Source organism: Phyllostomus hastatus, unplaced genomic scaffold (genome assembly GCF_019186645.2).
Source record: "Phyllostomus hastatus isolate PE091 unplaced genomic scaffold, TTU_PhHast_1.1 phas_contig_34, whole genome shotgun sequence".
NCBI classification, from domain to species: domain Eukaryota; kingdom Metazoa; phylum Chordata; class Mammalia; order Chiroptera; family Phyllostomidae; genus Phyllostomus; species Phyllostomus hastatus.
Genome location: NW_025333857.1, coordinates 11,904,219 through 11,921,580, shown reverse-complemented (window position 1 = coordinate 11,921,580; position 17,362 = coordinate 11,904,219). Strand labels below are relative to the sequence as shown.

The 17,362-nt window shown below is 39.4% G+C and overlaps 1 protein-coding gene across 2 annotated transcripts in view; it reads right to left on the bottom strand.

Annotated features, from left to right (window-relative positions):
* Nucleotides 1-16,737, bottom strand: part of SLC24A2 (solute carrier family 24 member 2) — a 258,027-nt gene extending 241,290 nt beyond the window's left edge. For both annotated transcript variants that reach the window (XM_045840394.1, XM_045840395.1), the window contains exons 1-2: nucleotides 16,602-16,737; nucleotides 13,641-14,725 (exon numbers count right to left, since the gene is read on the bottom strand). In XM_045840394.1, the coding sequence (XP_045696350.1) occupies nucleotides 13,641-14,570 (930 nt within the window). In that variant the 5' untranslated portion in view covers nucleotides 14,571-14,725; nucleotides 16,602-16,737. The remainder of the gene's footprint in view (nucleotides 1-13,640; nucleotides 14,726-16,601) is intronic.
* Nucleotides 16,738-17,362: the final 625 nt, after the last annotated feature.

The window sequence follows — 17,362 nt, the reverse complement described above, 5'->3', positions numbered from 1 at the left end:
GAGACAAAAAAAAAACAAACTCGGAACTGTGAAAAGACCAGAATTGGACCCAAAGAGGGGGCATCACAACAGCTGAGACAGTAAGACAAATTTCACTTTGCTATTACAGAGAACCAGCAAGTTATTGCATATTTGTATTATTATTTTTCATTATTCTTACATCTTTTATTTTAATAATATTTTTGTATTCCTCGTCTTTCTGCATAGTCTTCTTTGCTTGGCTGGTTATATTGCATCGTTTGACAAGTTTCCCCTGCTATCTCATTCATAGTATATTGCTAGTTTACTGTCCTTCACTTCATTTGTGTTCCATTAGTACACTAGTCAAGGTTCTATACTCCCTATTCTTGTTATCTAGATCTCATAGATTCTGTCATATGATTGTTGCTTTAATTTTACTATAAATAATAGCTATTCCATGCAATTGTAAATACTACACAACACCCCTCCCAGATCTTAGCCCACTTCATGGTTTCCTGAACTCCATTACAGTAGTGGTTAACTCTGTTTTCTCACACACTACACCTATTTACTATTCTTTACTTTCACCTTACCTCAGAATCTGACATCCCACAACCTCACTGCTTTCTAGATTTAACTCACAATCCTTCCCTCCCCAACAAGAGTCTTATCTTCTTTTCATCCTTTCTAAAAATTGGCTAGTTGGGTGGAAGATCACGGTTAACACTATACATACCCAAAGGATCTCCCATTTCTTCTCTACTGACTGCTACTGTAAATATCACACAATACTCTCTTGCTGTCTTAAATCATTTTGCCTTCCCCCTCCAACTGATCACAAAAAAGATTAGGGGGAAGCTGTGAAACCAGAATACTCAAAGGAGACTGCACTACTGAATCTCACAGGTATCTTACCATGGAAGTTCACAGCATAAACCCAGGGAGCCAGAGCAGATCAATTTAAGAAGCAGAGGCTAACAAGAAGAGTCTCACAAACAATGGGAAGACAAAGAAACAATCCCCAAATGAATGGAAAGGAGGAAGCCTCAGAAAGAATGCTAAATAAAAATAGAGGCAACTCAACTATCAGATAATGAGTTCAAAGAAATGATTATCAGGAAGCTCAATGAGCTCACAATGAGCTTCAGAAACTACAGGAAAACTACAATGAACTCACTGCAAACTATATCAACATGAAAAAGGAAATAGAAACTATCAACAAGGGCCAAGAGGAAATGAAGAATATAATTTCTGAACTGAAGAACACAGTAGAAGGAATCAAAAGCAGGATCAATGAAGTAGAAGATAGGATCAGTGAGCTAGGGGAAAAAGTAGAAAAAACACCCAGAAAGAACAAAAAAAGGAAAAGAGGCTCAGAAAGAATGAAGAGGGATTAAGAGAAATGCAAGACAATATGAAACATGATAATATCTGTATAATAGGGATACCAGAAGGAGAAGAAGAAGAGCAAGGGATAGAAAACCTATTTGAAAAGTAAGGATGGAAACTTCCCTAATTTGATGAGAGGAAAAGTCACACAAAACTAGGAAACACAGAGTCCCAATCAACAAGAACACAAAGAGGCCCACCCCAAGACACATCATAATTAAAATGGCAAAATTTCAAGTCAAAGAGAGAATCTTAAAGGCAGCAAGGGAGAAAGAGGAAGTAACATACAAGGGAGCCCCAGAAAGGCTAGCAGCTGACTTCTCAATGGAAACACTCCAAGCCAGAAGAGAATGGCAAGAAATATTCCAAGTGATGAGAACCAGAGGTCTGCAACCAAGGCTACTTTACCCAGCAAATCTCTCAATCAAGATAGAAGGCCAAATAAGAAGCTTCCCAGACAAAAGAAGTCTAAAAGAATACACCTCCACTAAACCAATTCTGCAAGAGATGCTAAAGGGACTGCTTCAGGGAAAGGAAGAAAAAAGAGAGAGAGGAACACAGGTACATAAATGGCAATGAATAAGTACCTATTGATAATAACCTTAAATGTAAATGGATTAAATGCTCCAATCAAAAGATATAGAATAGCTGAGTGGATAAGAAAGCATGACTCACACATATGCTACCTACAAGATACCCACCTCAGGAAAATAGATCTACACAGCCTGAAAGTGAAGGGCTGGAAACAAATTTTCTAAGCAAATGGACAGGAAAAAAAAAGCCAGGGAAGCAATACTCATATCAGACAAAATACACTTCGAAAAAAAGGTCCATAAAGAGAGACACAGAAGGTCACTTCATAATACTCAAGGGAAGAATCCACCAAGAAGACATAAACATTGTAAATATATATGCACCCAACATAGGAGCACCCAAATACATAAAGAAAATCTTAGAGGGCTTCAAAAAAGATATGAACAGCAACACAATTATAGTGGGGGATTTTAACATCCCACTGTCAAAAATGGGCAGTTCTTCTAAACAAAATATGAACAAAGATATTGTGGCATTGAACAATGCCCTAGAGGAAATGGACTTGACTGATATATATAGAGCCCTCCATCCCAAAGAAGCTAAATACACATTCTTTTCAAATGTACATGGAACATTTTCAAAGACAGACCACATGATAGGACACAACACAAGCCTCAACAAATTCAAGAAAATTTAAATCATACCAAACATTTTCTTGGATCATGAGGGATTGCAACTAAAAACCAACCCCAAGGAAAAAAACCCAAAACACCCCAAATCATGGAGATTAAATAGCATGCGATTAAAGAATGAATGGATCAAGAATGAAATCAGGGAAGAAATCAAAAAGTTTCTGGAAACAAATGAAAATTAACTCACAACAATCCAAAAGTTATGGGGCACAGTGAAGGCAGTCCTGAGAGGGAAGTTCATAGTGATACAGGCCTACCTAAAAAAGATAGAAACATTTCAAACAAACAACCTCACCCTATGCCTACAAGAGCTTGAGGAACAGCAACAAAGACAGCCCAGAACAAGTAGAAGGAAGGAAATAACTAAGATCAGAGCAGAATTAAATGACATAGAGACTAAAAGCACAATTCTAAGGATCAATGAATCCAGGAGCTGGTGTTTTGGAAAGATAAACAAAATCGACAAGCCTTTAAGCAGGCTCATCAAGAAAAAAATAGAGAAGACCCAAATAAACACAATCAGAAATAAAAGAGGAGAAATTACAACTGATACTGTTACAGGGTGCAGCCAAGAGGGGGGACCCCAAATGGGCATTTGAAATGGGGTCCAGAACTCAAGGTGTCCAGGAGATTTTAGGATGTTCTAACCCCACCCCCAGGGTGTAGGTTGGGGGAATGGACAAATGGAGCAGGGCCATTGAGAGCTGTTTTGCATAGCAACAGCCTTGCAGCTAAGCTCTGGTGTGGTCATTTAACATATCTATAGCCTTTGGCTGGTTTCATAGATATGTTAAATAGCTGTGGCCATGCTCTGAGCCAGGGGAATGGAAGTAACTTCCCCACCAAGATGTAACTGGGGGGCAGGTCCCCCGAGTTACAGCGCCTGCGTGGGAGCTTGGAGATGATTGGCTCCATGACATGGGGCCACACCTGCGCAGACTCATGATGGCAGTCCAGTAAAGCTGGAAGGATATGAGTTCTGGCATGTGAAGCTGAGTGTGGGAGGAGTCGGAAATGGGGCTGCAGAGGAAGGCTGCCATGGGGATTTAAAACCCAGATGTGGCAGCCATTGAGGGGGAGAACCATGCGCAGCCCTGAGAGAGAGAGAACCATGTGGCTGTGGAAGTGCAGGGAGGATCACAACCCTGAGACAGAGAACCATGCAGCTTTAGTAGAGTGAAGACTCTCGTGACCCTGAGGGAGAGAACCACACGGCCTGGACAGAGTGGGGACTCTCCCTTCCCGCAGCCCTGAGAGAGGACCACATGCCTTTGCCAGAGTGGGGACCCCAGCAGCTTTAGAAGGGGGAACCACCACCTGGTTTTAGCAGAGATCCTGGCGACTCAGCTGAGGGTGCCGGGAACCCAGGGAGGTCTCCCAGTCGAGATGGAGTACTAACTGGGAAGAACCAGAGGACTGCCTGAGACATGGACTTCTATTTCCTTTCCTGATATCGGTACTCTGGACTGGGCAAAGGGGGAAGGAAGGAAGGACTGTGTCTGTTTGTGGGTCTTTTAAGGGACTTTAGGATTTTTTTGATAAAGACATTTGGTCACTACTTGAAGTATGTATAGCATTAAATAAACATTTCCTTTCCTTTTCACGAATCTCTGGCATTGAGAGACGTCTTTCCTTGGGCGGCAGACATAACGGATCCAGGGCCTTCTTTAAATAATAGTATATGGTCCCAGGACCACCTTGTTTGCTCTGTAACAATACCACAGAAATACAAAGGATTGTAAGAAATTACTATGAAATAATTACTTCAATTTCTATGAAGAAATTACTATGAAGTATGCCAAAAAAATTGAAAACCTAGGTGCAACAGACAAATTTCTAGAAAAATATAATCTTCCAATACTCAATGAAGAAGAAGCAGAAAGCCTGAAGAGACCAATAACAGCAAATGAAATTGAAGCAGTAATCAAAAAAACTCCCGTCACACAAAAGCCCTGGACCAGATGGTTTCACAGGAGAATCCTACAAAGCATTTAAGGAAGAGCTAACTCCTATCCTTCACAGACTATTCCAAAAAATCCAAAATGATGGAAGACTCTCAAACTCTTTTTATGAGGCCAGCATCATCCTAATTCCAAAACCAGATAAAGATACAACAAAGAAAGAAAACTTCAGGCCAATATTGCTGATGAACATAGACGCTAAAACCCTTAACAAAATATTGGCAAACTGCATCCAACAATACATTAAAAAGGTCATACACCATGACCAAGTGGGATTCATCCAGGGATGCAAGGATGGTTCAATATTCGGAAATCAGTAAATGTAATACATCACATAAACAAAAGCAAAGACAAAAACCACATGATCATATCAATAGTTGCGGAAAAAACATTTGATAAGGTACAGCACCCATTTTTGATGAAAACATTCAGCAAAGTGGGAATAGAGGGAGCATTCCTTAACATAATAAAGGTCATATATCATACCGAGACCTACAGCCAATATCATACTCAATGGGCAAAAACTAAAATCTTTTCCACTAAGATCAGGAACAAGACAAGGATGTCCACTTTCACCACTTCTATTCAATATAGTATTAGAAGTTTTAGTCACAGTGATCAGACAAGAAAAGGAAATAAAAGGCATCCAAATCAGAAAGGAGGAAACAAAACTGTCACTGTTTACAGATGACATGATAGAGTAAATAGAAAATTCCATAGACTCGGCCAAAGAACTGCTTGACCTAATAAATGAAATTGGCAAAACAACAGGATACAAAGTCAATATCCAGAAATCAAAGGCAGTTTTGTGCACCAACAATAAAACAGCAGAAGCAGAAATCAAGAAAAAAATCTCATTCGATATAGCAAAAAGAAAAATAAAATACCTAGGAATAAACCTAACCAAAGAGGTAAAAGGCCTTTATTCAAGAAAACTACATAACACTGAAGAAAGAAATCAAGGAAGACACAAACAAATGGAAACATATACCATGTTCATGCATTGGAAGGATTAACATCATCAAAATGTCCATACTACCCAAAGCAATTTACACATTCAATGCAATACCTACTAAAGTACCAATGGTATATTTCACAGACATAGAACAAACCCTTCAAAAATTTATATGGGACCATAAACAACCCCGAATACCTCCTGTAATTTTTAGAAAGAAGAGTAAAGTAGGAGGGATCACAATACCTGATACTAAACTGTATTACAAGGCCACTGTAATCAAAACAGACTGGTACTGGCATAAAAACAGGCACATGGACCAATGGAACAGAACAGAGACCCCAGAAATAAGCCCAAGTCTCTCAGTCAATTAATATTTGACAAAGGGGGCAACAGCATAAAATGGAGTAAAAATAGCCTCTTCAACAAATGATGTTGGGAAAACTGGACAGCTACGTGCAAAAAAATGAAACTCGAGCACCAACTTACACCATACACAAAAATAAATTCAAGGTGGATAAAAGATTAAATATAAACCATGACACCATTAAAGTCCTAGAGGAGAACACAGGCAGGAGAATCTCAGATATTTCATGCAGCGACATTTTACTGTTATGTCCCCTAGAGCAAGGGACATAAAGGAAAGAATAAATAAATGGGATCTCATCAAAATAAAAAGCTTCTGCATGGGGAAAGAAAATAGTATTAAAATAAAAAGAGAACCAACTGTATGGGAAAACATATTTGCCAATGATACCTCAAACAAGGGTTTAATCTCCAAAATATATAAAGAAGTTACACAACTCTACTCTAAGAAGACAAGCAACCCAGTTAAAAAATGGGCAAAGGACTTGAACAGACACTTCTCCAAGGAGGACATACAGAAAATCCAAAGACATATGAAAAGATGCTCAGTATCAGCATCTATCAGAGAGATGCAAGTTAAAAACACAATGAGATACCACTTCACACCAGACAGAATGGCCATCATAAACAAAGCAACAAACAACAAGTGTTGGAGAGGTTGTGGAGAAAAGAAGTCCCTAGTGCACTGTTGATGGAATTGCAGACTGGTACAACCACTATGGAAAACAGTATAGAATGTTCTCGGAAAACTAAAAATGGATCTGCCTTTTGACCCAGCAGTTCCACTGCTAGGATCATATCCTAAGAACCCTGAAATACCAATCCAAAGGAACCTATGCACCCCAATGTTCATAGCAGCACAATTTACAGTAGCCAAGTACTGGAAGCAACCTAGGTGCGCATCAGTAAATGAATGGATCAAAAAACTATGGTCCATTTACACAATGGAATTCTATGCAGCAGAAAGAAAGAAGGAGCTCCTACCCTTTGCAACAGCTTGGATGCAACAGGAAAGCATTATGCTAAGTGAAATAAGCCAGGCAGTGAAAGACAAATACCATATGATCTCACCTTTAACAGGAACCTAAACAACAAAGCAAAGAAACAAGCAAAGTATAGCCAAAGACACTGAAATAGAGAACAAGTTGACAGTGACTAGAGGGGATGGGGGAGGGAATTTCAGGGGAGAATGGGAAGGGTTTACAGGAACAAATACAAAGGACACATGGACAAAACTGGGGGGGTGGAAATGGGAGGGAGGTGCAGAGGGATGGGTGGATGGGCTGGGATGGGAATAAAGGACAGAAAACTGTAGTTGAACAACAATTAAAATAAAATTAAAAAACACACACACTCAAAAACACAAGATGAGTAGTTGAAAGACATGGAAGATAGCTTGAGACAGCATATCTGATCAGAACTCTAGAAGACTATGGGAAGAGAGATATAGAGGCAAAATTGATGTAAGGTACTATTCCTCAAGGTCAGAAAGGATAATGAGCCACAAACAGGGGATAAACAAGTGAGAAGAATCATACAAGGAAAATGGTGAACACCAAAAACAAAGAAGAAACCTTAAAAGTAGTCAGAGAAAAGACAGATTTCTTACAAAGGAGCAATACTTCCAGGAACAGCAGTCTTTTGAAAAACAAAAATAGAAGTCTGTGGAATTTTATTTTCAAAATGGGATACAAAAAGAATTTCTACCCACCAAAACTATCTTTCGAGAACAAAAGTGAAATATATTGCTAAGCAATAAAAATCAGGAGGATTTACCTTAACAGAGTCTTGCTAAGAGAAGTGATAAAGAATGTAAGTTGGTAGAGGGGAAAAAAGTCATAGGAAAAAAGTCTGATATGAGGAAAAGAATAGAAGGTGGAAACAGAAAAATGTGGATCTAAAAATATTGATCGTATAATGATGATGTCTAATTTGTAGGGTTAGAAGTGAAGATTATACTTCAATAAAGCTGTTAAAAAATATCAAGGCAGAACTTAAATCATGCACTTCAAATCTTATACAATGCAAGAAGGTGAATGAATTAAAATGTCCTAAGGTCTTAGGTTGTTTAGCAGGAGTGTAGTGATATTAACTTTATATTATATTGAGTTTATATACATGTTAAAATTTTATGCTAAACACTAAAAGAATAAAAATAAGGTATATAAATTCCAAACTATTCATTAGAAAAGAATTAGAAAAACAGATTTAGAAAAAAATCAATCCAAAAAATCAAGAAAAAATACAATTAAAATTGAAAGATAAGAACAAATAGGAAGTACACAATAGCATGATAGAAAAGAATCCAAATGTAACAGTAATCACAGTAACATAAATAAGCTAAATTTCCAGTCAAAAGGTAATAATTAAGAAACTAAATTAAACAAAATGCCACTATATTCTGTGTATTAGAGACTTATCTAAAAAAAAGGAGATTGAAAGTAAAAGAATGAAAAAAACTGAAGCAGTCAAATCCACCCAGCAGCCAGAAAAGAGCTTAATGTAACAACCAATTCTTGTTAAAGTTAAAATACAAATTATCTGGTTTTTAAAAAAAGGAAAGAAAGGGGGTTGGGAAGGAGGAAGGAGATAAAGGGACAGAGAAGAGAGGAAGAAGAAGAGCAAGGGAGGTATGTGGGGTTATACCTCCTGGGAACACTGCCAGAAAGATTCACAAAGTGCAACCTTTTGGAGTCTCTGGACCACACTGGAAGAAGAGTTGTCTTAGGCCACACATTAAATACATTGTGACACGTATTCACACACACACACACACACACACAAAAGAAAATCTGGTAATGTTTTAAGTAAATTTACGATTTTGTGTTGGGCTGAATTCCCAGCCATCCTGGGCTGCATGAGGCCCATGGGCTGCAGGTTGGACACCCCTGGATCATCTTTTGTGGAGAAACTGGAGTAGCAAGGGGAACAGTCAAGGGAACCTCAATTCTGTGTATCAAAATCTACTGGACTTTCTGGGTCTCTCAAAATTCCTGTTCACTCTCTGAATCATATGCAGTAACTGAAAGATTTGCTTTTAGTATAAGTAGAGGCGAACAAAACAAGGAGAACAGCACCACTCTGCATCCCCACACAAACACAGTACATTCACGGGCATGCAGTCTGTTAATGTTAATGCCTAAATTTTCTTTTCAGAAGAACAGAGTTTTCAAGTCTATTAAGTAATACTATTCTTTTATTTACTATAAGAATAATCTTACTTTACTTTCCTCAAAATTTGTACAATTATTTTACTAATTTATTTACTAGGTTTGGAGGGGAAGCAAAGGTTGAGTTTTATAACATATTGTGTGCCTTAAGCAAGTTTGAGACTATATATTTGTACTTATAAAATTATGTATGGTTACCCTGGCTGGTGTAGCTAAGTGGATTGAGTGTGGGCTGCAAACCAAAGCATTGCAGGTTCAATTCCCAGTCAGGGCACATGCATGGGTTGCGGGCTAGGTCCCCAGTGGGGGCCACATGAGAGGCAACCACACACTCATGTTTCTCTCTCTCTCTTTCTCCCTCCCTTCCCGTCTCTAAAAAGTAAATAAATAAAATATTTAAAAAAACAAACTTAAAAAATATGTACGGTTTATAAGAAATACTTTACTGTAGGAGGAATATTTATAACATTATTTCATTTCTGATTTTCCCATGAACATTTACAACAATTTAAATTGCAAAAATTTTGCCTACAAACAACTTTTCAGGAACACACAAACTGAATAAGCTAAGACACACCTAAATTACTAAGCAGCCTGCTCCTCAACCATCAGCTTTAAGCATCTTTAGTTAGACCATTCACTTCATTACATCTGTGCTGACTTACTGTCAGATTACATTGCCAAGTCTAAGAAGAAGGTAAATACCACAGACAGCTGCTTTCTAGGCCAATGTCAGCCTGGCGCCACAATAGATCAACAGGCCTCAGCAGCCAGCCAGGTGCACAGCAAAATGCTCTGAAGCTCTGAACTCCTCTGGCTCACCTCCTTCAGGATCCAAACTTATTTCTAACCAGCTATGGAGAAATTTTTACATGAGAATTTCAATCAGTTATAAATAAAAATACCCTTAAAACAAAAATCTCTGCTTAGCATAGATCTTTCTAAACCCCAGTTAATAGCTTACTTATTTCATGCAAAATTCTATGCAATAAAATTTTAGGACAACAAAGGCACTTGGAGGTTTCCCTAGAATTTATGATAATATGTGACCTAAATATATTCACTTTATATGAACTAGGGCTTATAAATATTATAATATGACAAGTAGTATGTGCCTCTAAGTGAGAAAATGGCCTCCTTAACTTAGTGATTCACTGGGGTGAATTTCAACCTTCAAGGAATATTTTGTAATGATCAGATTTTAAGTAATTTATTTTGGTTCTCTTTCCATTTAAGAATGGAAGGTATAAGGAAGAGAACTAACATTTATCGAAAATACTTATTTGCCAAGGACTATGTTAGCTGCTTAGCATTCTTCATTTAATAATTTTCCAAATCTTATAAATAGGTACTATTGTTTTCATTAGTAGGCTCAGAGTTTTAATGTGACTTCTCTGAGTTCACAGAGCTCATCATGTGCATGGGGTTAAACCCATTTTTTCACTGAGTCAAAGCCCAGGGTACCTTTACCATGTCTTGACACTATACATTTTTTTTAAAAGGATAATATTGTCGCTAATATAAATAATTGTAAATAAAAAACACACAGAGTGAAAAAAATTAAATGAGATGGAAAACTATTGCTTTAACTAGGGAAAACAATGCCAGTTTGTATTTTTCCACGTTTCACAGTTGCTTCATGACATACATCACCAATAAAGGAATGAAATTATGATTTTAACTTGTCTATGAAGGAAGTAGTTTCAAAGATATTTCACTGACTACAGTCCATCAGAGTTGATGACTTTTTAGCAAGAATCTTTGATAATTTGTACAAAAATATCTGAAGTATGTTTTCTCTACTTTCCCAAACTGCTATGCCCCATAATTGTGCAAATATAACAATGTGGTGGCCTTGCATAAAAACATGATTAGTATTTTATTTTGCTTCCTAAATTATCATATATAGTACATTCCTCACTATGAAGACACCACTGAGGACTGCATTTGGCATACGGTCTTCTTTTGGAGTGTTCTGATAATGTTAGAAGCACTGCCTTCTGTAAGAACGGTCAGGTATACAGCCAGAGTCAACTTTGCACATCAGAGAATTATATGACCATACTTAAGGACTCATCCATCTTTAGGACATCTTATGTTTATAGTGCTAGGGGAGCAAAGTCTCCGTAAGATTCCAAAATCAAAAGTATGATAAAGACTAAATGCTAAAAACAAAAATTTCAGCAACAATTCAAAAAAGTAAAATTGATAAGGTGAAATTTCCTGAAGGAAATCAAACACCATTGGGCACTGTTCCACCTAAAAATGTATAACTGTGTTCTAGCATTTTTGATTTACCAAACAAACATTTTGAATACCGAACAAGACACAGTCATGTTGCCCTGGTCGATGTGGCTCAGTAGGTTGGAGCATTGTCCAGTAAACCGAAAGGTTGTGGGTTCAGTTCCTGGTCAGGGCACATGCCTAGTCTCTAGGATCAGTCCCTGGTCAGGTCAGGGCACATACAGGAGGTTACCAACTGATTGATGTCTCTCTCTTTCCCCCTCCTTTCCTCTTTCTCTCTGGTTTAAAAAAAATTTGTTTAAGTCATTGCTATGTTAGAAAATTCTGTTTTCATGATATTTATAGTTCAACCTAGTTAAAGAATACCAAAAGAAATAGTACTAGTTAAAAGGGATAAATTAAAACTATTTGGTTTGCTAAAAAGAAAATGATGCATGAACACATTTGGGGGAAATCAGAAACAGGAATAATAGTCATGAATATAACCTCCTTCCTTTTTTAATTAGGTCAATCCAGAATCTCCAAATTAAAATATGCATGCTATTAAGCATAGCACAAAATTGTGGATTTGAATAATTATTAAGGAGTATGAACCCAAGTTTCTGATTTTTAAATGATCATAAAAATGACAAGACAGTCATCTAATATAGCAGGTAAAAATCCTGCTAGAGCTACTTTAATGAATGGCTTCTGACTGATTAAATACTGTCTGTAAACTGTATTTAAAAAATTACTCCCAAGTGCATGAAACCAGCACCCCAGCCCCAATCAGAATACAAAATCCCCCTGCAATCTTAAATACACCATTGCATTGCTCTGCAAATTCCTTTTTCATAATTGTTGCCAACGTATCTTTAGCGGAGTTGGGGTCTAAGTTAATGAAGTTCTACTGTGAGGTAACAGAACAAAAAAGTGTGGAGTTCTCAAAAAGACATTTTACCCTTGATGTTCCTAGGATATTTATAAGACATCAAATCATTTCCTTGCCTTTAAAAATATGCTTTTCCCTTGACAATCATTCAGTACTGTCATTGGAATAAACACAGACTATTAATGCAAATAACTCAGACTAGTAATCACACTTGAGGAGAGGGCTTAACGGGTCATCATTCTGGCTAAAAATTACAGCAGGGACAGGGGCTTCAGTGATGACCCTGTCTCAGGCCCTCAAGGATATATACTCAGTCATCACATCTGAATACTAATTTGCATGTATATTGCAGTGTTATTTGTTTTGCTATAGTTTCTAAGAAACACCCATATCATGAATGAAATGTTAGGAAAGATACAGTTCTCTTTTGCATGTGATAAATACAAATATTACTGGTGGGTTTTTGCTGCACTTTGCTTCCATTTCATGGCTGCTATAGAAACAAAGGATAGGTCATAAAACTTGGCTATAAAGAAATTATACAAATTAATATAATTTTTTCTTTCCATGGGAACAAAATAGCTTACCCTCCACTCAACATTTGTTTTTTGCATACATGGGAATTTTCCCAGATGTTAGTATGAAGTATGCATACGTACTTTGGTTTTCTGTTTAGAAGAATCACATTCAGAGACAACATTCCAATGTTAAAATTTACATTTTTGCAGATCAATTTCTTCTAAGCTCTCTGTTAATTTGCTCACCATCCAAGTGGTGGCTTGGCCACTATTGTCATTAAAAATTCCTCAAAGTTTACCACAAAAATATTTTGGGTCTATCAAGGCATGGAAAGTGGGCCATGAAGCTGCAGAGGCAAGCAGCAGGGCTTGCCAATGACTCCCTTTAATGGATCCTGATCAGTTCCCAGCTGAGTGATCTGAAGCATTATTGTGTGGATCAAACATAGACACGATTCACTGTAATGACAACTTTTGCTAGGCCTTAGGCTGTTGAATTAAAAGTATAGCTCTGGTGACACAAACAAAGCCTCTTCCTTTAGCATCTTTAAAGAAATGGTTCATAATAATTGCCATGCGAGCATTTAAAATGAAAAGGCCCTGCAACTCACTAGGCACACACATACATACACACACACGCGCACGCTTTCCCAAGAAAATTAAATTGCTCATGAAATCATTACACTACTTTCCAAAGATAAGAGACAAATTATTTTGTTTGCTGCTCTGTGATACTTATGTAACCTATATTAACAAGTGTTTTACTCTGAAATAAATAGCTCAAGAACTTAGGAAACATCCACAAAAGTATTCCCTTCCTACCTTATTTTTTTCACTGCCATTTTAGCCTGGCTATCAGAAAACTGTAGAAAGCAGCCTAATATTCACTGCAGCCCGAAACACAATCACATTTTAAAAAATGGCAGATCTCAAAAGCATGCTGATTCAGAACATTAAGTAAACAACCACCACCACCAACCTTTGCTTGGGCCGCTGGTGCTGTCACCTTGACGACTTTATTGCGATTTATCATTTGCTTCACCCATCTTTCTACTTGGACGTTGAATTTCATGAAAACCACATAGGCAAAGTAAGCTGTTAAGAGAAGCAAGCTTTCCCACCACATGATGACATTATCCAGGAAAAATATGATCAGCATGATCAAGTCAATTATGTAGAAGGACACATCCCGAAAGAGTGGCCACCATGTCAGGTTCAAGATTTCTCTAGAAAACAGAGCACACATGCCAATAACAAAGAGTATATTGAACACTGCTGAGCCCACAATGGTGCCTATGCCCACATTGCTATGGGCAATAAACACTCCTATGAGAGATGTGAAAAGTTCTGGGGCTGAGCCCCCTGCAGCCATAAAGGTGGCTCCAGCAACATCATCAGAGATGCCCAGTTTTTCAGTGATGACAGTCAGAGAAGGAACAAAGAACTCATCGCAGACAATGGCTAAGGCTATGAACATGTAGATCATGCCAATGATATGGAGAACAATGGCACCTTTTCTTCGCTCCTCAAGGGAGAAGATATCTCTTGGGTAGTTTCCTTGGTCATGATCTGTGCTGTTCTCAGATTTGCCTTCCTGAGAAGGAGGTGGCTGTGGAGTATAATCCTGAATCTTGTCATTCAAATCTAAGAGAGTTCTCTGAAGGTAACCATACGCTACCCTAGGGCCATTTGCACCACTGGCCTCTCCTGTACTCTCTGTCTCTGTCTCAGAAAAGGCACTGATTGAAAATGGGACAGTGCTGATGGCTACCAGGCCCATGAAAAGGCCTAAGATTCGAATTAACTTCAGTTTTTTCCTGACATTATAATGTTTCCTGCAACCAGATGATGACTTATCTGAATACCACTTCTCAAGGAAAGTGATGGTGGTGCTTTGGTGCGGATCCATCCTGGGTCTTCTGGTGGATATGGTGGTCTTCCAATTGTATATTCAACCAGATGGTTCTTTCATACTTGGCCTCACTTTATAGTTAATGGTTCTTGTGAGGCACTTCCACAGTCAGGGATCCTTATGCTTCACAGGGAATACTTTTGACATTTATGCTAAAAAAATAAAAACAAGGATAAGTAAATCATAAAATATGTCTTTTTCTTTTACAAAAAGAATTTTGTAGATATGATAAAGTCCTGTCCTATAGCCATGTGAGTTATTTAACTCCTCTATGCCTCAGTTTTCCCATTTCAAAAATTAGGTCACTTACAGCACCTAACACCAAGGATTGCTTTAAGGATGAGTTAAAGCACATGAAACACTAAGAATAAGATGTGGCACATAGTAGGTACTTACAATAATGTATATATAAACTCAAACACTTTGGTAAAATTCAATATTTGGTGTAGACAATGTAGATGTGTGTGTTAAGTATAAAAATTTTAGAGATGAAAATCTATCACTTGATTCCACCTTAAGTCATATATAATAAACACCCCCCCCCATGCTAAAAAGATATCACTTCTTTTAGAACTACCTGCCTACTTGACAACAACAATTATTCACTGCTTTCTTTTAGTCCATTTATGTAATTCCAGATGGAGGCACACCTTTCTGATTTCACCTATCATTTGGGACATTTGGGAAGGATGGAGTGTTGGAGGAGAGAGCAATATTTTCCTGAACACATAAAGATCTCAGGATCTTATTTTTCATGAAAAGCTTCTCCTATATCAGATGCAGAAAAGTAGCCCTTGAAAAATTTAAGTTTACAAGTGAATTTTCTAGCGACATGAACAAATCATCTTCCCTGAATATCTACACAATGTTTTCAGCTAAAGCTCACTTTTAAAAACAAAATCTTTAGCCACATTTTAAACAGACAACTTAGTAAATCAAACAATCTTAACAAGTAGGCTATTTCAAGAAACTAAATATGTATGTCATAAACAATATGTAAATTGCAGCAATGCCTCTGTCCACAAAATCTGCTCCGAATCTGCCCAACACCGACTCCTCTAGTGGGTTAGCTGTCCGAGCAGTTTTCATTCTCTACCCCACAGAGGAGATGGGTAAAATGACCAGACACCACGGCTGATATCCTGAATGTTCTTCTCTCTAACTTTCTTTAAAAACTGTTTTTTGTTTTTCTCTTTCAACGATTTCACTTTAGAGACATTCGCGGAGATCATCTCAGGTGTAAAATAAGCTAATTCAACACTTGCCAGTTAAACACTGAGATTAGCTGGAGCTCAGGTTTGCAGAGCAAGAGCACCAGTCAAACCAGGCAGAGATCATCTTATTCCTGGGATAAACCGACCCCGTCACAGAGATTCCCGACTGGCTGGTAGATGTCTATACTTACAGTATGAACGATTAAACGACTCACAGCTCTCCGGGGATTGTCAGAGACAGTGCTGAGCCAGCCAGCGGGGCAACGGGCAGAGACTGAGTCAACTCCCAGGGTGCCCTATCGGCTCCAGCCAGAGCCGGGCTGGACCTGCAAACCCACCACTCTGCTCCATGGGAGTGGCCTCTGCCGGCAAAGTGCGCCCCCGGCTGTGCCCCAACTTCTCCTTGTGTGGTCCCAAACTTTCCCTGGTGGGTTAATAGGAAAATAAAACTAAGGAACAGACGTCCCATTAGCGAGCCAGGAGCTGAGATGCAGCTTGGGGAGGCGCTTGGCCCGCATCTCTCTGAATTGTTTGAGGGTAGGTGGAGAAATGGAGCACCCCTCTGTGCATCCCCCACCCCAAGCTGGAAACAAGGGCGGTTGGTTGGGAGAAGCGGGGGCTCAGAAACCGCTCCCCGGAATGGAGAGAGTTGACTAACTCCTTGTGGGGCCTGGGGCAACCACGTACACCCGAAGCCACCTGTGAGCCCGCGGAGCAGCAACGGGATGCGATGCGCGCAACCGGGATCCAGGGACAACGACCAAAGCGGCCAACAAGCCTGGCGGCTGGCAGAGGCTCGGCCTCCCGCACTTACCGGAATCGCCAGGAGGGCACGCACACGGCCAGGGTCCAAGCGCTGTCTGCGCTCCAGTCCACCGCCTCCCCCGGCCCTCTACAATTCCCAGGCCCGGGCTCCGGCTTCGGTCCGCCTCGCCTCGCCTCACCGCCTCTCCCGGCAGTCCATACAAGGTTCTGAAAGAGTGAGGCTCTACCAGCCCTGCGCGCCGCCTCTGGTGCTGCCCGGCCCCCTCCGGCCCCTCCCTCTTGGCTCAGCTCGCCGGGCTCCCGCGTCGTGTGCTCCACGCCTCCTAGGAGCAGAGGCGACTCCGGCAGCCGTCTCTTAGGAGATTTTTCCGCAGTGAGAACCGGGGTCAGGATTTGCAGGCGAGCAAGGACAGAGAGGAGAAAGCGTACAGGTCAGTGTCGCACCTGATTCCCAAAGCCTGAGAGCGCTGCCAACTTTCCTGTCTTCTATGCCGGGTTACCTCCCCAATTATCTGCAAAAAGTGACAACAGTCACACATTTCTTTAGAAGGTGATGTAATGTGTAAAGGTGGAAAAGATGTTGGATGAAAAAGCATGAAGGCTTACAGGGCTGTCTGTTCCTGAAGTCTCGGGCTCTGATGGATTATTTCATGGGTAATGAAACAGACCTAAAACGCAGCACTTTCTTGAATTACAGGGTTGGTACGCTGGCCGCTGGCCTCTGGCCTCCCAGCTCAGTGCTCTCCTGCTCTGTCTGGAAAGCAAGAGCCCCCTGACCACAAGAAAATGAGTCAGGGTTGCTGGAAATTA